The 14993-nt window shown below is 36.4% G+C and overlaps 1 protein-coding gene across 1 annotated transcript in view; it reads right to left on the reverse strand.

The window, feature by feature from the left end:
* Nucleotides 1–9283: 9283 nt before the first annotated feature.
* Nucleotides 9284–14993, reverse strand: part of LOC114024307 (sodium/hydrogen exchanger 9B1-like) — a 55391-nt gene continuing 49681 nt past the window's right edge. Inside the window, exon 11 of the mRNA XM_027837301.1 lies at nt 9284–9531. Coding sequence (XP_027693102.1) covers nt 9328–9531 — 204 coding nt within the window. The 3' untranslated portion in view covers nt 9284–9327. The remainder of the gene's footprint in view (nt 9532–14993) is intronic.

A 14993-nucleotide genomic window follows, 5' to 3' on the forward strand; every position in this document is an offset into this window, starting at 1 on the left:
TGACTTCAGGGCCAGTGCTCCATCCACTGCACCACTTAGCTGCCCCAGAAATCTGCAGTTCTTTGGAATTGTTCATGGTTTTTTTTTTGACCATTTATCCAATGAGGAATAGCTCTTGGCCTTATATACTTGTGTTAATTCCCCATCCATTTCAGTAATTTTTGTGGTAACAAAGAATTAGAAACAAAGTAGATGCCCATCAATTGAATAATGGCTGAATAAGCTATGGTACATGAATGTAATGGAATATTATTGTAGAGTAAGAAATGAGGAACCCAAAGAATTTGGAAACACATGAGATTTGTATAGACTATTATGGAATGAGATTAGCAGAACCAGAAGAATGTAATACTAAATACTAATGACTAAAATAGTGGTTCCCAAACTTTTTTGTTTCATAAAATTTGGTCTCACTCTTTAAAAATTTAAAAAAAATTTTTTTTCCAATTACATGTAAAAACAATTTAAAACATTCATTTTTTAAAAACAATTGAGTTCCAAATTCTCTCCCTCCCTTCCTCCCTCCCCTTGTTATTGAGAAGGCAACCAATTTGGTATAGGTTATATATGTGCAGTAATGCAAAACATATTTTCATATTAGTCATGTTGTAGAAGAAAACACAGACCAAAAAGAAAGCACCCTATGAAAAGTAAAGTAAAATAAAAAAATAGTATGCTTCAATCCACATTCAGATTCCGTAAGTTCTTTCTCTGAAAGTAGATAGAATTTTTTATCATAAGTCTTGATCTCACTTTTTTTAACATTCATTTTGAACTTAAATACAAAAAAGATACACAAAAAAGAATATTTTCATGTACATACCACAACATAAAAAAAGGATTTAATATAAAAACATGAACTTCCATTTCATGGTTTACTTTGAAAAAAAACCAACTATGTAATAAATACTATTCATCATTTTCAAAGCTACTCTGCTTTTCTGTGCTTCTAAGTTTTCTTTTGTTCTCTGCTGTGCACTTTTAATTTTTTTCTCCCTCCCTTCCCACCCCACCCTAGAGAAGACTACCATTAGACACAAATGTGTGTGTGTGTGTGTGTGTGTGTGTGTGTGTGTGTGTGTGTAAAACCATACTATACATACTTCTATTTATCAGTTCTTTCTCCCGAGGTGTATAGCATCTTCTTTATTTATCAGTTCTTTATCCCGACGTGTATAGCATCTTCTTTCATAGGTCCTTTGTAGTTGATTTGAGTATTTATGATACTCAAAATTAATTAGTCGTTCAAAGTTGTTCTTGTGACAATATTTGTTACTGTGTACAATGTTCTCTTGTTCTGCTCATTTCATTTTTCATTACTTTATGTAAGTCTTTCCATGTTTTTCTCAAATCAGCCAGTTCATCATTTCTTATAGCAAAGTAATATTCCACCACAATCATATACTGCAACTTATTTAGCCATTCCCCAATTGAAGGGCATCCCCTCAATTTCAAGTTCTTTGCCACCACAAATAAAGTTGCTATAAATATTTTAGAACATATAAGTTACTTTCCTTTTTTCCTAACAGCCTTGGGGGAAAAAATTTAATAGTGGTATTGGTTAAAGGGTATCCACAGTTTTATAACTCTTTGGTCATAATTCCAGATTGCTCTCCAAAATGCTTGGATCAATTCACAGTTCCACCAACAGTGAGTGAATGTCCCAATTTTTCCACATCCCCTCCAACATTTGTTGCTTTCCCTTTCTATCATTTTCACCAATCTGATAGATGTAAGATGATATCTCAAAGTTGCTCTAATTTGCATTTTTCTAATCAATAGTGATTTAGAGCATTTTTCATATGACTATATGTAGTTTTGATTTCATCAAAAAAATTACCTTTTCACCTCCTTTGACCATTTATCAATTGGAGAATGACTTGTACTCTTACAGACTTGACAAAGTTCTTCATATATTTGAGATGTGAGATCTTTATCTGAGAAACCGTCCATAAAATTTTCTCCCTAATATTCTGCTTTCATTCTAATCTTGGCTACATTGGTCTTATTTGTACAAAACCTTTTTAATTTAATGTAATTGAAATGACCAATTTTGTACCTCACAATGCTCTCAATCTCTTGATTATTCATAAATTGTTGTCCTATCCATAACTCTGATAGCTAATATGTTCCATGTTCTTCTAATGTGATATCTCCCTTTATATCTAGGTCATGTATCCATTGTGACCTTATCCTGGTAAATGGTGTAAGATATTAGTCTATGCCAATTTCTGCCATACTGCTTTCCAGCTTTCCCAGCAATTTTTATTAAATGATTAATTCTTAGCCCCAAAACTTAAATCTTTACATTTGTCAAACACATTACTATGTTCATTTGCCACTGTGTATTACATATCTAAGCTGTTCCAATGATCCACTTTGTATGACTTTTTTTTTCATTTTTTTAGTGAGGCAATTGGGGTTAAGTGACTTGCCCAGAGTCACAGAGCTAAGTGAGTGCTATGTGTCTGAGGCCGAATTTGAGCTCAGGTCCTCCTAACTCCAGGGCTGGTGCTCCATCCACTGCGCCACCAAACTGCCCCCACTTTATATTTCTTAGCCTGTACTAGATACTTTTGATAATTACTATTTTATGATATAGTTTAAGATTTGGCACTGTTAAACCTCCTTCCTTTATACTTCTTTTCATTAGTTCCTTTGAAGTTCTTGATCTTCTGTTCTTCCAAATGAATTTTGTTATTTTTTTCTAGCTCAGTAAAAGTAATCTTTGGTAATTTAATTGGAATGGCATTGATTAGTTTAGGTAGATTTAACATTTTTATTATATTGATGCTGCCTACCCATGAAAAATTAATATTTCTCCAATTATTTAAAACTGACTTTATTTGTAGAAAAAGTGTTTTATAATTATGTTCATGCAGTTCCTGGGTTTGTTTTTGGTAAGTATACTACCAGATAGTTTATGTTGTCTACAGTTATTTTAAATAGGATATCTCTTCTTTCAGAGTTTTGTTGGTAATATATAGAAATGCTGATGATTTATGTGGATTTACCTTCTATCCTGCTACTTTGCTAAAATTATTGTTTCAGGTCTTACTCTTAAAAATTTTTGAGGACCATGTCCCCCAAGAGTTTTTACTTATGTGGATTTTATCTATTGATATTTATTGTATTTGAAATTAATATATTTTAGTATTATTGTGAAAATAGCTTCGACCTTGTGGACCTCTTGAAATGATCTCAGAGACTCCAAAGTGTCCCTGTACCATACTTTGAGAATGGCTTCACTACAACAATATAATAGTTTGTATTATATTGCAGGCTATTGGGCTGGATGGGAGCCAAATTCTGAAAAACTGAAAACCAAGTCTAGACTTGGAGAACAGATAATGAAACATGTGAGAGCAGAATGGTGCAGATATAGAATGTTGCATATAGACAAGATCACTAGGTCAGCTGTTTTTGCTTGTTTTTCTCTATTACAAGGGAAGGTTCTATTTGTATGTGGGTATAAATATCTAGAAAGGGAAGCAATGCTCAAAGAACAGGCCATGGCATGCTAACCTAATTCCCTTTTGTTTTTATAGGGATACTTAATCTGTAGTTCAGGGAGATGCTTTTGATTTAGTTTCCTTAAATTTTAGTAAAGTATTTCACAAAGTCTCTTGTGGAAAACACGGAGAAGTGCAAGATAACAAAATACAATGAGGTAGATTCAGAACGAGTAGGATGTTCATTAGCCATCTTTTTGAAGATGGATCCTTGAATTTTGTCAGGAATTAAATTTTTAAGCTCAATGGCCTATAGTTTACAGACTCTACTCTGTTCCTTTTGTTAAAGATAGAACATTCATCCTTCTCAATCCTATTCCACCTTTCCCATTTTCCATGATTTTTCAAATATTACCGATTGCAATTCAGCAATCACATTTGCCAAATTCTTTCAGTCTGGCAGGTTGTAGTTCTTCTGAGACTGGTGACTTGAACTCATTAAAGGAAAACGTTATTTTCTCAGTGTCAATTCCTTATTAGTTATTTTTATTCTGTCCTTTTCTGTCCAATGATCATTCTTTTGGGAAGGGAAAACAGAAGCAAAATAAGGATTGAACAGTTCAATCTTCTCCACAGCATGGGTCAGCATCACCTAATCTACTCCAAACAGTGATTGCATTCTTTGATTTTTTTTCTTTCCTCCGGTATAACTAAAACTAAAGTAAACAAAAAACCACAGAGGCAGCTGATGGCTCAGTGGATAAGGCTGGAGTCAGGATAACCTGAATTCAAATCCAACCTCAGATACTTCCTAGCTGTGTGACCCTGGGCAAGTCACTTAACCTCAGATTGCCTGACAAAATGGATCCACTGGAGAAGGAAATGGCAAACTATTCCAGTATCTTTGCCAAGAAAACCTCAAATGGGGTCATGAAGGGTCACATGTGACTGAACAACAACAAACAAAAAACTTTAAACAATTTTTTGTTATCCTTGGTTTTAGCCTTACTGATGGCATTCTTACAGGATTGGGCCATTGTTTTTAAACTCAGCCTCCACTGTCTCCCCCCTTGAATATCTTCCATGTAGCTATGTTAAAATTCAACAAATTCTTGTTGATTTGTTGGTTGGTGAATTCCCTGTATAACCATCTTGATCTCTTTAAATAACATTCTCTTTTTCCTCCTCATCAGGATGGCCTCTCCCTGTGTTTTCGAAATTTCATTCCCAGGAACTTCTCATCCTTCCTGGACTTAAGTCACTTGGTAAACTTTGAGGCCCCTACTTTTAAATGAACCCTTTGATGTTTGCTCTCCCAAAATCTGAGGGGTATGTCAAAGTCTTTACAGCTTTCTTCTCCTTCTGCACAATTTCTAAGAAGGAATAGTCACCTCCCCAGAAGATTCACTTCATTTTCATCCTAGCAACCAGTTCCTCAATTTTGATGAGAATCATATTGAGAACAGCATTCCCTTCCCCCCCCAACCCTCCCCAGGTTGGTTTCCCCACCTTTGCAGGATAAGATAATCAACATTAAGGTAAATAAAAAATGATCAGCTGCTCTATTTTTAACTGATATTTGCAATCCCTACTATAGCTAGGCCAGACTTGTAATCTGGAACTCTGTGACAGGTTTGTAATTTGTTTTCTGACCTCACCTCCTTCCTCTTTCTGTTTAGTTGGTGAAGATCAGATCACTTCCTGTTACTTTGGGAGTGGGGGTGGGGGATGAGAGTGGGAAATTGTAACTTGAAAGACAATGTGGAATAGTGGCTAGACCACAGGTCCAGAAGTTATGAAGATGTGTTCTGGTCTCACCTCTGACACACACTGGGTATGTGACCCTGGAAAACTCTTTAAGATTGTAAGGCATACAGAACAGTTTTCAATCCATCTTGGTAGAGGAAGTTTCCTACACCCATGACATCCAGTCAAGACATCACCCTGTGACGTCATTGGCCCTCTTCAAAAACGAACAACAAGGTTGCAGGTCTAGAACTCCCCACCCCTACTCCCATTCTCTTCCCAAAAGGATATTCTTCTAGTATTCCAGTCATGGGTCTCATCTCACCAAGTCTCAGCAACACATGTGAGATCAAGTGTGCCTCCTGACATTAGGCTCTTTAGTTTATCAAGGCCAGTCAACAAGCATTTTCTAATCACTGACTACAAAGAAAAGCAAAAAATGGTGGCAAGTAAAGTGTTGGGCCTGAGGTCCAGCCTCAGATACATCCTGGTTGTGTAATCATGAATGAGTCACTTCTGTTATCTGAGTTTCCTCATTAATAAAATAGCACCTACCTACCCAGAGTGCCAGGCCTGGAATCAGGAAGACTCATCTTCATGAGTTCAAATCTGGCCTCAGACACCTACTGCGTGACCCTGGACAAGTCATATAACCCTGTTTTCCTCAATTTCCTCATCTGTGAAATGAGATGAGGAAGGAAATGGCCAAACCACTCCAGTATCTGCCAAGAAAACCCCAAATGGAGTCACAAAGAGTTGAAAGTGACTGAAAGGACTGAACAACAACAAAAAAATCCCATTTTCCACAAGAAGCCTTTTTCTGTTCTCCCACAATGCTAGTGCCTTCCCTCTGAGATTACCAATAAGAGGTGACATGGTCAAACTACTATTTGATATAGATATAATGCTTCAAGCTTTTGCATGTCATTCTAGCAGAACAGATGATGAACTGGAGTAGGAAGGTTATTATTCCAGGGTGGATGTTACCTTCTGCCCATCAGGGAAGACCTGAGAAATTTGAACTTGGTGGAACTAATCCTACATAGGTATTGAATTAAATTTTGAGACTAATCTCCCTCCCTTCCCCAGATACTGCTGTGGTCTGGCTTAGGGAAGGGGAATTACTGGGTGCTGGGAGGAAATGTTTGTATGTTTGATCTCACCATACCTTTCAAGTAAATATTTCTTTGTAAAAGCTAATCTGATGTTATGGGGTCAAATGGAACTGGGGTACCAAGGCACTGGCCTCTAAAAAAAGAAGGGGAGAACATAGTAGGATTTCAAGCCAATTGCAGAAGAACCAGAGGCTCCCTCAACCCTCAAAGGGTACTGGAGAGCCCTAGGGGTGGAAGAATGTAACAGACCAGGTCCTCAGACAGGTAACCAATGGTACAAGTACACAGTTTATCTCTTCCCCCTGTGCATACTCACGGACTTTAATACTTTTCCATATTTTGCTATTTTCAAGTAATAAATGCAAATATATTATGTGAAACAGGGTGAAGAATCAAGTGCATTATATTTAGTTATAAAATTATAAATGAAAGTATAAAACTTTCAAAATTAAAACATAATGGGCAAAAAAAGACACTTCATAAATTTACATGGTAAAAAACTAAGTTATTTTATTTTAAATGGAAATAAATAGTACATAAATATATACACATATATATGGTAGGCATACAGACATGAATAACTACATTTAAAAATTTTTATATTTCTAAAGTTATGAAAAGTTTTAGGAATATAAATTTTAAAGTATGCTGTACCTATCACAATGTTTTATAAATCAGAAACATTTGGGTACAATGAACATGTAAGAAATTAATCTAAATGCAAGAATCTAAGACAACTCCAAAAGACTCATGATGGAAAATGCTATCCATATCCAGAAAAAGAACCATGGAATCTGAATGCAAATGGAAGCATACTATTTGCTCTCCTTTTCTTTTGTTGTTTTGTTTTATTTCTTCTTTCTCATGGTTCCTCCCACTAGTTCTAATTCTTCTATACCTTATGACTAATGCGAAAATATGCTTAATATGAATGTATAAGTAGAGCCTATATCAGATTACACACTGTCTTGGGGAGGAGGTAGGAGAGGGAGGGAGAGAAAATTTAAAACTCAAAATCTTAAGGAAGTGAATGTTGAAAACTAAAAATAAATAAATTATTTTTAAAATTTTTTTAAAAAGAAATTAAATCTAATATTCATAGAGAACTCTGTAATGGAGTAGAGTAAGAATCAATAAAGGTTCAGGATGCAGTTAATCACAAAAAGTGATTTGTTTTCTATCTCACATCAGTACGAGCTGAGGCATTGCTGCTTATGACACAGGTCATTTTCTACTTCCTACCTGGAAGGGATAGCATATGACCAAAATGGTTTATCTTATGTATTATCTAAACTATTGTACTTTAGGCCTGATTTTAAAAATTAGTTTTGAAATTATTAGGCAGAAAAAAAGTGTTTTTTTTTAAAATGTCGATGTCTGAGATAAAGGGAAGGATAAATACAAACTATCCATCAGATGCTGTTTTGTTTATATCTACACTAACATGTCTATAGAAAAAACACCTAATGCTTATATAGTTTAATATCTACAGGTTTGGGGTTTTTTTTTGTTTTGTTTTGGGTTGTTTTGCTATCTTTGGTAAAACCCTCATAAAAGGGATCTAGCAAAATAGGAATAGATCCATCATTTTAGTCCTCTTGTTACAAAAGAGAGTGTAAATGTCCCGTCTTGTGAGACTGGGATCAATATCTTCCTTGCTTGTGCAGATGTGGGGAGAAATGATAGAACTCTAGGATTTAGGGACATATTAATGCAGAGAGTCTCTCTCATGGTACTTAGAGAGCTTTTCCGTTGTCCTTGAAATGTCCAAATGAAAAGTTTTAAGGACAAATGGATTGTGACTTTTTGGGATGGTCTCTACTTTGAGCACAGCCTGAGATGTAATCAGTTCACTCTATAAGTATATAAGATAAAAAAACCTTTGGTACCAGAAAGGAAAACCAAAATATTATAAACACCACAATGGATTTGTAACAGTTTTAGTTCTGAAGAGTCTTAAAAATGACTTGCTCTCAATGCCAGAGTGTTTTTTTTTCCTTGTAGCAAGTGAAAAGAACACATTTCTGTTTATTTCCATTTTAATATATTTTTTTTCATAGTTGCAAATAACATTGGCTTAAAATCATTATTTGAACATTGTACCATTTGTTAAGGTTAGGGTAGAAATAGCCAAACTCTCACTTTGTTCTTTCTCTAGTCTTGAAACAGGATCTATTCAGGGGTCCACTATGACCAGCTTTCTAATGAAAGAGAAATTCCTACCAATAAGTTAATCTGTTCAAAGATGAACTATTTTCTCCCTTACAGTGTTTTGTTGGTACCTCTTGCAGCCCACTGATTATTATGAAAGAGGTTTTCACTTCTCTTGAGAGATTTACTTATGAATAGCAATGTAATGTTTTTGTTATCTTCAACCTCTACCTTCCCTAATATTCAGCAAAGCAGTATTTGTTTTGTTTGGTTTGGGGGTTTTTTTGGTTTTTGTTGTTCACTTGTTTTTTTGCTTGGTGCATTTTGTTTCCACTACTTTTAGGCCAGCTTAATCACTTTATGCTCTAATTTTCTATCCGTAGTTATTTCTTTTTTCTTTTCTTTCTTTCTTTCTTTTTTTTTTTTTTTTTTTTTGGTGATGCAATCAGGATTAAGTGACTTGCCCAAGGTTACACAGCTAGTAAGTATCAAGTGTCTGAGGCTGGATTTGAATTCAGTTCCTCCTGACTCCAAGGCCGGAGCTTTATCCACTGTGCCACCTAGCTGCCCCTATCCGTAGTTATTTCTAACTACACCTTCTGGGAATTTCTGAACAGTGATCATGTATGTCTTCCACTAAGTTGTAGTTAAGCCATCCTAATTTGTGAGAAAGAAGATGATAGAAAATTGAAGAGGAAAACAGTAGAAAAAGCTACAAATTAAACTATGGGCGTGTAGCAGCCTTAGGTTCTGTTCACATTACTTAATTTTCACTTTCCTTTCAATTTCAGAATTTTATTAGCAGATACAGGTGGTAAAAATGTTTCTCACTTTTTGAAAAAAAAAGTGTCTCTTTCCTCCATCTACTGTGAAATAATCTCTCCTGTTTCTTCAGGCTTATCTAACGAAAGCACTTTAGGCCCCAGTAAGCCAATGAGTAGTGCCCCATTTGGAGCTGTCATCAAGATTGCCAGAAACGCCATAGTCATCACGTTCTTTGCATACACTTCCAAATGAGTTTGGTTCCTCCTTCTTGTTTCTTCTAAAGCAAGAGGTCCTAATACGGCCTATGTTTAGGAGGGAAAAGTTTGAAGCAGTGAGAAAAAAAGTTAAATAAATTATTTATATTTAAGAAAAAGCATAAAACCTTCCTTGATTATTAAAATATCCAGCATTTAGCATGGTTAGGACATGATAAGTTTATCATACGATAAACTTTTTGGTGTGTAAACGTACCAGTTCGTAAAGTACCAGTTCATTATTCAAAAGGGAAAAAAAGAAATAAAAAGTACTGAAAACACTTAAGAAATAAGCATTCCATTCTAAAGCCTCTCTCATAAAGAATAGGAAACATGATATAGAGGAAAGAACCTCGGACTTTGAGTCCAAACATCTGGATTCGAATCTTGGCTTTACTTCTTGTCACTTGTGTGACCGTGGGCAAATCACTTCCTTTTCTGAGCCTGTTTCCTTGATTTCCTCACTGGGTTGAATTAGATTCCCTCAATGGCCCTCTACAACTCAAAATCTATGACCAAATGAATTGCCTTTGGTATCAGACTAAGTGAAAATTAGGTAACACTTTCAGAGAAAAAGAAATCTAGGAACCTTCAGCATTTTTCTTTAGGCCATTTGGTGGAAGAATGAAGGAACGATATACAGAGCTTTTGAGATTGATTTTAGAGGGAATAAAAAAGGGAGGGTCAGGGGCAGCTAGGTGGTGCAGTGGATAGAGCACTGACCCAGGAGTCAAGATGATCTGAGCTCAAATCCAGCCTCAGAGACTTGACACTTACTAGCTATGTAACCCTGAACAAGTCACTTAACCCTAGCAAAAAAAAAATAAAATAAAATAAAAAGCTTAGCAAAAAATAAAATTAAATTAAAAAAGGAGAGTAGAGTGGAGCATAATGGTATAACATCAGATTTCTAATATAACAATAGATATGTGGGCCTGGGACACTTAAAAATGAGTCACTCTCAGAGTCACTGACCTGCCAGGGGATGTGACCTTCTCTTTCTTTGACCAGACCTGTGGTTTTATTGGTGTAAGGTGCCAAGGCATATTGGTACCTGATCTGCACCGTAGAGGCTGAAAGAGTTATTTGGTGGCTGTAAGCAAAGTAACAGGTTGTAGCTTCCTAAGAAAGAATTGCTAAGGTGGCAGAGCATCAGCTGGACAAAATTTCAGGTAGGTAGGTAGGGGGAACACTTTCCTAACTACCGTGGCACTTTCATAGAATATCACTTCCTGAAGGGCAGAGACCATCTCATTTTTGTGCTTGTAACCCCTCCTAGTAGGGACAGTGCCTGGCACATTGGGAGTACTTAATATATGCACTAATGTTCATTTCTACCTCTTTACCTTTAGCTTTTGCTATTCTCCCTCTTCATCCTTCTTCACCTAGATAGGTTTCAACTATCCTTCAATTCCCATCACAGTTTCTAGATCCTCTATGAAACCTTCACTTATACTTCTAGTTAATACTGGCCTTTCCTCTTCCTCTCCACCATAACACATTGTCTTAATTGCAAATTTTGGTTATATTCCACTTAGTACATCATTCGATATTATTTTATATCTAACTTTCCATTTTTTATGTGCTGCCTGGTGTCCCCTAAAGACTAATCTTTTAAAAAGTATAATCTTTGTCTTTATATGTGTACTTCTGCAAACCCAAAGGCACAAACATTCAATAAATACTTAAACTGAAGCATCAGAAACTGGCTTTCTGTTTCCCATCCACAATATTCTACCTCCTGTGTCCATGTCTTTGCATGGACAGTACCCCATATCTAGAAGGCGCTCCCTCCTGACCCTTACTTCTTGGAATCCTTGACTCAGCTCAAGTGCCACCTCTTACAGAAAAACTATGCTGATGCCCCCAGTTACTGGTGCCTCAAATCCGAATTCTTTGTATCTACTTTGTATTTTGTATTTAATTGTACATGTCCTCCTGTCCCTAATCTTAACAAAATGTAAGCTCCTTGAGGGCAAGAGCTATTTTATTTTATTTTATTTTATTTTTTCCTTTGTATCTTCAGTGCCTATCAACAATTGCCCAGCACATGGCAGTCCCTGAATACATGCTTGATGAATGAATGAACCTTAAAATTTCTGAAATTAGTTTTTAAAACAGTTTAAGACTTTAACTTTAGCCTTTACAACACCAATGAAGTACAAAACCAAAAGAAACCAGTATGTAAATGCAGACCACTACAGACTGAAAACTAAAATACAACATCAAAGGTTCTTGAAAGAATTAAATTCATTTGTATTCAACAATCTTGGCCTTTATACCCTGATTAGGTATTTATGGATTCTAAAGCTTTAAGCATTTTGCCAAATTAAGACAATTTTTTCAGTCCTGTGTCTAAATTCCTAGTCATCTGATGAATCAATTTCTTATTCAAAAGTTTTTTTATTACTTTAGCAAATGATTAGCTTGAGAAGAAACTCTGCACATGTTAATGATTCTGTAAAACATATTTCACATTCAAATTGAAACAGAGAACTGTGGGAAACATTTAGTAAGTGAAACTAACCACTAAACACCCATTCAGCTAAGTTATCTAGGTAATTTAAGTAACACACACAGACAAAGATAGAGACTGGGCCTGTGACTGCAAGAGAATAGGGAATTCTCTAACCAATGCAGGCTGCCAAATTCTCTTTGACTTAGCTGCTTAGAGCATGGACAGCTTAAGTGACTTGCCCCCCCCCCCCATCATATGACCGTCGCGGGTCAGAAGTCACAACTTGGATCCACGTCTTTTCTGGTTCCAAGGATGGTTCTATGTCCCCTATACTAGGTTGCCTTAATACACAGATACACACATGTACCTGTACCATGTACTGTATATATATCTGTACACACATGTAGCTATACTGTAGCCAAAAGGATTCAAGACCTTGAATCAGCCAATCAATAGGCATTTATTAACTGCCTACTATGTGCTAGGCACTGGGGATACAAAAGCAGAAAATCATCTCTGTTCTGAAGGAGCTTATTTTTTTTTTCAAATTTCCTCCATTCTCTTCTTTCCCTTAAAAATAACTCATACTTAAAGAGCCCTTTAAGTTATGTGAAATGCTTTCCCCTTAACAACACAAGAAGTGTGTTATATTATAAACAGTGTAAGTATTATTGTGCCATTTTACAGACAAGAAAAATGAGGCTCAGAGGTATAACTTGTCTGAGTTCCCACAGCTAGTAAATGTGTTTTTCTGAATTCAAGAAATATTATATCACAGGGCTTTCAAACCCTTTGAATGGCTTGAGGTTTCCCTGGATAAACTACAATTGTCAGATTATCAAGGAAGATTGAGGAACAGCATTTTTGTTTTCTGATTTCAATAGAACGAACACTTATTTATTTAGACTGATTTTTTGAGGGGAAGCAGAAGTATTAATTACATCCAAGGTACTCAATATTTTAGTTTTCAAGGTACCTACTGTCTTTCACCATTATTCATTAAAATAATTTTAAAACAGTTTTTTCCATAATTCAATCTATTTGTATTTTCTAATTCAGCTGTAAAATGACCTTAAGTTTTTTTTTTAAGGGATCAATCAAAGGTATACTTTCTGTATACACTTGCAAAATGACCAGAGCAGTCATCTTATACCTAAGTTTAGGAGTGACCACCCTCAAAGCATGGTCACAGCAATCAAAAGTTGTAGCTAAGTAGGTTTCTTGTTGTTAGTTTTGTTTTTTGTTTTTTTTTTTTGGTGAAGCATTTGGGGTTAAGTGAATTGCCTAGGGTCACACAGCTGGTGTCAAGTGTCTGAGGCAGGATTTGAACTCAGGTCCTCCTGACTCCAGGGCCAGTGCTCTGTCCATGTAGCTGAGTAGTTTTGACAACTTTCTGTTTAATGGGCCCAAATACCTGATGACTATTACCTCCTTCCAGTGGTTAAATTCCAACAGCCTTTCTTTACCTAGAGAATATGCTATTATTCAGGTCCTGATTTTCTAGCTATGGGCTATCTGTACCTCTTCTTCTGATGTCACCTCCTTCACTACCATTTTCATTAGCATCTCTACCACACAGTGAAGGAAGAAGGAGTCTATCTGGCTACTTTTTCATAGGAGTTGGGGTGGAAGGAGAAAGTTCTAACCTTGAATAGATCTGAAGATTCCATTTGTCCACTCTATCCATTTCATCCATACTGAGGTTAAAGAGTTGACTAGATTTTGCTAATAATTGGATCACATCTACCTGTACAATGGATCCATTTTATTTTATACTTTTTGTTCCTGCAAAAGCTTATGCTAGGCAGGACTTTGGAGGTAGAATCATCATTAGCCTCGAGCCTACGCTGGTAAATTTTCTACCCTCTCCTTCCTTTTTGTGCTCCTCTGCTTGAAGCTGGGCAGAATCCACCTCAGACACTTACCAGCTGTATGACCCTGGGCAAGTCACTTCACCCTGTTTGCCTCGGTTTCCTCATCTATCAAATGAGCTGAGAAGGAAATGGCAAACCACGCCAGGATCTTTGCCGAGAAAACTGTGAAGGGGTCACCAAGAGTTGGACATGACTCATTGACAAAACACCAAGTTTGTGGCTAATCATCAGAGAAGTCAAGGTACAAGTGACCTCAAGGGCCGTCTGCTCCAATCCCCTCATTCTACAGAGGAGAAAACTGAGGTCTAGGAAGGTTGGGTGACTTCCCCAAGGTCATACCGGTAACAGGCATCAGAGGCAGGATTCAGCCCAAATCTTTTGGTTCCAGAGCCCATGCTTTTTCCACTACCCCAAACCTGTCTGCTTGAGGCCAGCAACAACATGATGTGGCAAAGGGTAGGTGGCCTTCCCTCGACTCTCTAACTTCCTGTGGCACCGATTAAAAGCAGAAGACTGAGACGTAGATAGTAGTTTCACTTCAGTTACATTTCAAGAAGTTGCGTAACATTTACAAGATTTATGAAAGAGGTTTTGAAGGAAGGAAATAGTGACAAGGCTCAATTCCATTCATTGGAATAAGTGCTTGTGGATTAGAAGATTGTCGTGGGAATGTCAATAAAAGGCAGTAATTCTAGAAGACTTATAGACTCTGGGACATTCAAAGCATAAGAAGTGACTCAAACAATCACACTCAAGTCAGAAAAAGTATCTCTCTTTTCAAAGTCTAATTTCCATTTTGAATAGCAAAGTGTTGCTTCGTAGTATTTTGTAAAACATCTCTCACGAAAATCAGGAGTTTTCCTCTTGAAAGTGAAATTTTTAAAAGAACATATCAACATTATTAGGTAGCTTGACTTTTTCAAATTATTTCCAAAGTTTGAAGAATATTCACTGAATCACAGCATTCCAAGGGTTACCCGAAGGCTTACACTCCTTCCCACCCACCCCTGCAACATACCCAGCGAGAATGTTAAACCCAGGCACCCATCCTATCTCAAGCTCATTTGAGAATATGACAAGCTTACACTCCAGGATTATATCTCGATCACTGATAAAAATGCTAGCTCTGCAGAGTCAAACACCAACTTCTGGAGCAAATCCACTAGAGCACCCCTTTC

This window comes from Vombatus ursinus, unplaced genomic scaffold (genome assembly GCF_900497805.2).
Source record: "Vombatus ursinus unplaced genomic scaffold, bare-nosed wombat genome assembly UNPS02014821.1, whole genome shotgun sequence".
Lineage (NCBI taxonomy): Eukaryota > Metazoa > Chordata > Mammalia > Diprotodontia > Vombatidae > Vombatus > Vombatus ursinus.